Source organism: Phoenix dactylifera, unplaced genomic scaffold (assembly GCF_009389715.1).
Source record: "Phoenix dactylifera cultivar Barhee BC4 unplaced genomic scaffold, palm_55x_up_171113_PBpolish2nd_filt_p 000186F, whole genome shotgun sequence".
Classification (NCBI taxonomy): domain Eukaryota; kingdom Viridiplantae; phylum Streptophyta; class Magnoliopsida; order Arecales; family Arecaceae; genus Phoenix; species Phoenix dactylifera.
The window spans coordinates 627,825-635,462 of NW_024067714.1; the positions used below are offsets into that span (position 1 = coordinate 627,825).

Sequence of the window (7,638 nt, forward strand, 5' to 3'; positions counted from 1 at the left end):
GGATGCAGCTACATGGGTTATTCGTTTTATCAAAGGGACCCCCAGGTCAAGGAATATTTTTTCCTTCATCTTCTCCTCTACATTTGAAGGCTTTTTGTGACTCAGATTGGGCTGGTTGTCATGATACTCGCCGGTCTATCACCGGGTACTGCATTTTCCTTGGTGATTCTCCTATTTCTTGGAAATCAAAGAAATAAAGTACTGTCTCTCGTTCTTTGGCAGAAGCTGAGTATCGCGTAATGGCTTTCACTTGTTGCGAACTTACTTGTTTGTTAACTGTTCTACAAACCTTCTAGATCCAACATCCCCAACCTGCTCTCTTATTTTGTGACAACCAAGCTGCCTTGCACATTGCTGCGAATCCCGTCTTCCACGAATGAACTAAACATATAGAAATTGACTGTCATGTCATTTGCGAAAAATTGCAAGCTGGTATCGTTCCCACTCTTCATGTTTCTTCTCAGCATCAGATTGGTGTTCTTTTCACAAAAGCATTAGGTTCTGATCAGTTTAATTTTCTCATCCACAAGCTGGGTGTGCATAACATACACTCTCCACGTTGAGAGGGAGTCTTAAAGTATGACAGGCTAGCAGAGCAACGGCTAACTATTCTTAATGTATGACAGGCTAGCAGAGCAACAACTAGCTATTCTAGCAGGAAGCAACGACTAGCTATTCCAACAGCTAGCTATATCTCCCATTTACTTCTTTCTTTCTTTTGTTTCTTTCTTTCTTTAGCCCTTAATTGTAGCCATTGATTATTTCAAACTCTTGTATATATTGAACAAAGCATGTATCAATATAATGAAAGAATACAGAGCATCTTTCCTCCAATCTTAGTTTTCTTCACATTTGTCATTATGTAGTTTTCACATATTGCAAAAAAAACCAACTTGGACCTGAATTTTTTTGGGTAGGATCGGGTTATACATGGATCCGATCCAACCTTAATAATCCGTTGGGTCAGAAATTTAACCGTGTATACTCGATCTGATTTTTTATTGGGTTGGGTCTGGATCCAACATTAGAATCCAAACAAAAAATTAGGTTGAATTAGGATTATTAATGGTCTGGTCTGACCAACCTATATATACCCCTACTTGCAAGCACCAAACTAGTGGCTATCTATGGACCGAAAGCGCAGACTTTGAGCATGTTTTGCTCAGTGGTAAACCGGGAACCAAAAATCTATTCAAGGTTTCACTTGGTTTAAGTTCCGGGGCGTGCTGCTTTTTTGTTATTAAATAAAAACACCAAATGTCCAAAAGAGGCTGTTAGACGACAAGAACAAACTCCTCCTATCATCAATGATAAGGCTCCGAGGTCACATGCTTCTTTGATGGTTTTCCAAACTTGTAACGATGGTTTTCCAAACTTGTAACGATGGTTAGCACGACAACCCAGCACACATGTCTCTCGCTGATACCGCCAGCGTCGAACACGCCGGACACTGAATTAATCGGCACCCGCTTCCGCACCACGTAACTATATCCCGAATTTTGCGGGGCCCACACGCAGTCATGAGGCTTGCCAGCTGGGTCGAAAAATCAAAACTCGGTTCATTTAATTCCCCCAGATCTCGCCCGCTCTCCGCCTTCCTCGATTTTCCCATCGAAGGACCGTTTCGCCTCGCTCTCGGCTCTCTCTCGCTCTTTTACTCTCTCTTCATTTATTTATCTCTCTAAAAATTTCACGACGAGACCGAGACGGTGTGAGAGGGGGGCGGGACCGGGTGGGGGTGGAGATACAGACAGAGACAGAGAGATAGGGAGCGGAGATTCCTATTTAAACCCCTTCCCTTCTTCCCCTCGGCCTGATCTAGTCGGTTTCGCCGAGGCTCCCCTGCCCTAGATTTGATCGAGGAGAGGGGAAGAGGGGGTGGATTTGATCGGTTCCTGTTCCTCTTGAGGTCAGTTTCGCGTTCGATCTCGACCCCTCGGGTTTTCGATTTGGGCCCACTCCGGCCGCCTGCGATCCTCCTATTTTGTTTGGAAATCTCTATCAAAATTCGTTTTTTACTTTCCTTTTTTGGATTCGGAGTTCTGGCTTGGGATTCCTAGGTTGTTCGATTCTTTGCTGATTCGTGTGATTCTCTTTGGATTTCTAATTCATTGTTTCGGTTCTTCATTCCATCATCTTTGGAGCTAAAGGGACGATTTTTATCTCCTGTATTGATTGTCCCGTTGGCTTGGAGCTGTTGTTGATCGTTCCATTTGGCGACTGGGCATTTGTTATCCACAATTGGCGACCCGGCTTGGGATTGAGGGTAAATTGAAGGCGATCGGAGGACAACTAGGGATTTAAGGGCTGGAATCGGGTGTACGTGGAGGCAGATGAAGCCGATATTGAACAGCAAATTGGCTGACGAGGAGTCAGATTACTTCCCTGCGACACCGAGGAAGGGCTGGTCGATTGGTCTGATGAAGTTTGTCTCCATTCTGGTTGTTTTCATGGCGGGTGCGGTGTTGGGCCTGTCGGTGAGCGCCCATTTCAACAAGTACTTCACTTCGCAGGCCGATCTCTTCTTTCCGACGAACATGTTCGCGGCGAACTGTGACAAGAATTGCTTGAGCATCAAGAGTTTCGTGAAACCGACGCATTTGATGCATAGCATGACCGATGATGAGCTCTTCTGGAGGGCGACGATGGTGCCCAAGATGGAGGATTACCCCTTCGAGAGGGTGCCCAAGGTGGCCTTCATGTTCATGACACGAGGTCCTCTGCCGTTTGTGCCCCTGTGGGACAAGTTCTTCAAAGGCCATAAAGGGCTGTACTCGGTTTATGTACATGCACTTCCCGACTACAAGCTCAATGTCTCCGAGGATTCTGCCTTCTATGGCCGCCAAATCCCCAGCGGGGTAAGATGATAATTTGGTTTTCTTCTATATTTCTGAATTGTCGACCATTTCTCTTGAATACTTACTTAGATGACAACATTGCCATGGTTTATGATTTAATGGCGCTGTTGGGAAATAGAATCTCTGTCTTTTCTTCAAAGTTCACTAGTTGCAAGTGATTTGTTGTAATGCATGTAGTTTCATTTTCTTTTGTGATCAAATAGTACCTCATAATGCAATAATTATATACTTTGAATTCTGCTTTTTGAAACTTAAAACAGATTAATATTATTTCTTATATTGAATTACTTTATATCCAATAGTGAATAGGTACTTGCCGTTGTAAATGTGGACATTATAATGCAATTTATATGTGTGGAGCCAATAAAATTCCTGTAATGAATGATGTTTTGAAGAAGGTTATTATTAGCATTCAGGGTCATCTGCATTAGAAGGATTCGAGCAGGCAAGATAGTTAGCATTTTTTCTTTTTTAAAGAAAAAACAAGTGTCTCTTGGAATGCTAGTATTACACAAGTGCAATTTAAAATGTATGATCCACATGAACTTATTCTAACTACAGTTGCAGACAGGCCTTGTTCTTCGTATGATAATGAAAGTGAAGTTCCAAAGTGTTCCAGATACATCATCACTATAATAATTGGCAAGAGGTTGTGAAATGCCAGCATAAAATAAATCGATCAAAATAGCAAACTATCATAACTATATGAAAAAACGACAACGTGGTTAGATAGAAAAAGGGGCCCAATAATGATGCAAATCATTATGTACATTATTTTTCAAAGTCTTTGTGATTGATTTCAGATAATTTTGAATGAAAGCCTGTTGCTTGCATTTGATCTAACTAGCCTTATTCTTTCTTTCTGCTATGCAGGAGGTTTCATGGGGCTCAGTTTCACTAGTAGATGCAGAGAAGCGTCTCTTGGCCAATGCTCTCCTGGATTTCTCCAATGAGCGGTTTGTTTTGCTCTCTGAGAGTTGCATTCCAGTATACAATTTCCCCACTGTTTATGAGTACCTCATAAACTCGGAGCACAGCTTCGTTGAATCCTATGATGAGGATTCCCCACAGGGCCGTGGCCGTTACAGCCGGTACATGGCCCCTCATATCAAACTCTATCAATGGAGAAAAGGGTCTGAGTGGTTCGAACTCAACCGTGAATTGGCTGTGACCGTAGTTGCAGACTATAAGTACTATACCCTCTTCAGGAAATACTGTAGGCCCTCTTGCTATCCTGATGAGCACTACATCCCGACTTACCTGAACATGTTCCATGGGTCTCTGAATGCGAACCGGAGCGTGACTTGGGTTGACTGGTCAAGGGGAGGGCCTCACCCGGCAAGATATGGTGCTCCAACCATTACAGCGGAGTTCATTCAGGCAATAAGAAATAATGGGACCTTCTGTATGTATAACTCGAGGCCGACTTCAATCTGCTTCCTCTTTGCAAGGAAGTTTGCTCCAAATGCACTGGAATCCCTACTCAACCTCACTTCATCAGTAATGGGTTTCTGACTTCCTTTGTTCGGCACTCTGATTTATTGCCTTCGGGAGACGCTTCATCCACTTCTGACTGATCAGGGTCGAATCATTCTGATACTACCCCTGTGGCATCCTTGCTGCCTCTGTATTTGAATTAGAGGATGAGTCTTGGATCATTTTTTCTGGTGGATGGTGTAGCACAGTAGCAGATTAGGTGGCAGGCAGTCCCGAAGCTGCTTAATGGAGGATGAGAAGGTCTCAGACATGGAACTTCAGTTTCCTATTCAATATCCTCATTTATTTTTGGTTTTGTACCCGAGGTCTTCTAATGCATTTGTTCAGATACTAATCTGTGAGCACGAACTCGATCATTCATTGTCTCATTATTTTACAATGCCGGTGGGTGTCGATCTCTTCGATGTTGGTAACAGGTTAAATATTTGTTTCATGCCTTGGAAGAGGTTGGCAGTGCTTGTCATATACTACCAACTCTCAGATAATGATTGAAGAGAGAACACAAGGTGGAACATGATTTCACAAAACTCGCGATAGTTTTTTTTATATAATTTATTAATTAGGACTTCAAGTATCATCGAGCATGTGCATGGTGATTTCAGTTTATTTAATCTGAAACCAGGTTTTGTTGTTATGCAAAGGAAAGGATTTTTTCAATTAGGAATTGGATAATATTAAAATGTATATGTTATGGGGGAATTGAGCCGCCATGCCCCACGTGATCGGCACGCGTATCCAGGAAAGCTACAGCTGCCCTATGATCCAGCACTCCGACCCCGAGTCGGACCTCCTCGGCTCCGCAGCCCGACCCCGGGTCGGCTGCCCTATGATCCAGCACTCCGACTCCGAGTCGGACCTCCTCGGCTCCGCAGCCCGACCCCGGGTCGGCTGCCCTATGATCCAGCACTCCGACCCCGAGTCGGACCTCCTCGGCTTCGCAGCCCGACCCCGGGTCGGCTGCCCTATGATCCAGCATTCCGACCCCGAGTCGGAGATCTTTTGATAACGACAGGCTATTCTCCAGAGGCACGCCGCGGCCCCCTGCTCCACTACTCCCTGCAACGGCTGTACCCGATGCTGCCCACGATCTCCTGTATCAACCGTACAAAGCGGAGCTCCACTACGCCCTGCCATGACCGTACCCAGCGCTGCTCCACGACGCCCCGTAACGGCCATGTCAGTGGCCATTCTATCGTGCCCCACGACGACAAACCCCCCTGAGAGACCTCCCAGCCAGGTATATATGCGGCTGGGGGGAGAAGGGGGGGGGTAAGCAATACCTCCCAGAGCACTCTCTCCCACTTGTGATTATCATCTCTCCTCCTCCAATCTCCTCTGACTTGACCGTCGGAGGGCCATCACCACCCTGGTGGTGGTGCAAGGCTTGTTTGCAGGTTCCTTGGCGGAAGGTGGAGCGCAACCAGCATCAACCAAGACAACTCAGGCGGAACCCCGTTCACACCGTCGTGTCAATCGTTCTCGGTTTGGACCACCAGCAACAGTTGGCGCTAGAGGAAGGGCCGAATCTCAGAACGATCGTAATGGCACGGCGAGGTGGTCGCGGAGCTTCCAATGCTTCCGGTCGCGGAGCCTCTCGCGCCTCTGGCCGGGAGGCTGCTGCGTCCCCAACACACTCTCAGCAGCATTCCACCGCTTCTCCTCCCATTCAGACGGTCGAACCTGCTCAGTTCGACCAGCTAGCCCAGCAGGTTCGCACCCTCGCGGAGGCAGTGCAGAATCTGCAGGGTGTGATCTCTCGGGTGCCGCAGCGGGCTCAGGAGCCGCTGCTCCCCGAGCACTCGCCTCTTCCTCACAACCCGCGCTCCTTCCTCTCCCATGGAGAGGAGCGCCGGCGCGGGGAGGATTCTCGAGTGCGGTCCATTCTGCCAGGACCTTCTCATCGGAGCTGCGCGGGGTACGAGAGGCGGACCCGGGCGCGTTCTCAGACACCCCAGTCCTCGAGGGGCCCGCACTCCAGTCGGTCCCCCTCGCGCCGCTCCTTGTCTCCCGCCCACCGGTCGCGCTCCCTGGACCGGCGGGTGGACGATCTCCACAGACAGCTCCAGGTCCTGAAGGGCCACTCCAAAGATCCCTTCGCCGACTTGGAAATCTCCTCCCAGCCGGCGCTTGCCTCAAGGATCCTGCGAACCCTAAACCCGCCGGGGTTCAAAATGCCGGCGATCGAACCCTACGACGGGGCGGCGGACCCACGGGACCACGTGGAGAGTTTCAGGACTCTTATGCTCCTCCATGGAGCATCGGATCCTCTCCTCTGCAAGGCCTTCCCGGCGACCCTCCGCGGCCCGGCAAGGGCGTGGTTCGCCGGCCTGGAGGCTAATTCCATCCAGTCCTTCCACCAGTTCACCCGTCTCTTCATCAGCCATTTCGCCGTCAGTAGCCGGCGAAGACTGGTCTCCGACTCCCTCTTCGATGTCCGGCAGAACGAGGGAGAGAGCCTGCGGGATTATCTCACCCGCTTCAACAAGGCAACACTGGAGGTCCGGAATTTGAGCCAGGAGGTGGCTCTCTCAGCCCTGAAGCGAGGCTTCCGGAAGGGCAGACTCACCTTCTCCCTGGACAAACGCCTGCCGCGGAGCTTCCCGGAGCTGTTGTCTCGGGCAAACCAGTATGCAGACGCCGAGGAGGCAGCCTCCCACCGGAACAAGGAGGCCGCCGAGGCCCCTCTAAAGCCCGGGAAGAAAAGGCGAAAAGAGGCACCCCAGAGGAGGAGCCCGACGCCTCAACGCCGGCGCAGAAGCCCGTCACCAGCAAGGAACCACGGCGCCACACGCCCTCGTTCTCCGCACCGACGCTTCAACCGGTACACCCCACTCCTGGCCCCCCGGGCCCAGATCCTCATGGAGGTCAAGGGGCGGGAGGACCTCCCGGTCCCGAGGCAGATGAAGAAGATCCCTGGGAGGAAGCCTTCTCGGGCGTACTGTGAGTACCACCGAGACCACGGCCACGATACCGAAGACTGCTTCCAGCTTCGGGACGAGATCGAGGCTCTCATTCGCCGAGGGCGTCTCGGTCGATATGTAAACGACCGACGTCCCCCCGCAGACCCGCGTCCAGCCGACCCGGCCCCTCAGGAGCCTCGGGAGCAGAATCGACCCGTTGCGGGAGTGATCCACACCATCACTGGGGGCTGCTCTCGGCCCGTGAGGAACGCAGGGGGCTCGGCGGAAGTATCAGGAGTGGCCGTCGCGAAGAGGCAGCGGGTCGGAAATGTAATCACTTTTTGTGATGAAGATGTAAAGGGGGTTCAGACTCCCCACGATGA

The 7,638-nt window shown here is 49.8% G+C and overlaps 1 protein-coding gene across 2 annotated transcripts; it reads left to right on the forward strand.

The window, feature by feature from the left end:
- The first annotated feature begins 1,619 nt into the window (after positions 1-1,619).
- On the forward strand, positions 1,620-4,926 carry LOC103723571 (glycosyltransferase BC10-like). Of its 2 annotated transcripts, XM_039117142.1 has the most exons (3): positions 1,620-1,909; positions 2,151-2,858; positions 3,732-4,926. In XM_039117142.1, exons 2-3 carry the CDS (start codon positions 2,334-2,336, stop codon positions 4,371-4,373), a joined length of 1,167 nt encoding a protein of 388 aa, XP_038973070.1. In that variant the 5' UTR covers positions 1,620-1,909; positions 2,151-2,333; the 3' UTR covers positions 4,374-4,926. The 2 variants fall into 2 exon arrangements, with proteins under 2 accessions (XP_038973070.1, XP_026655949.1); XM_026800148.2 differs by having other exon boundaries at positions 1,620-2,858.
- Positions 4,927-7,638: the final 2,712 nt, after the last annotated feature.

Bases quoted from the DNA above. Each gene is read 5' to 3' on its own strand.
- LOC103723571 (XM_026800148.2), top strand. From the start codon at position 2,334: ATGAAGCCGATATTGAACAGCAAATTGGCTGACGAGGAGTCAGATTAC. The intron at 2,859-3,731 runs GTAAGATGATAA...TCTGCTATGCAG, and splicing joins GCCGCCAAATCCCCAGCGGG to GAGGTTTCATGGGGCTCAGT.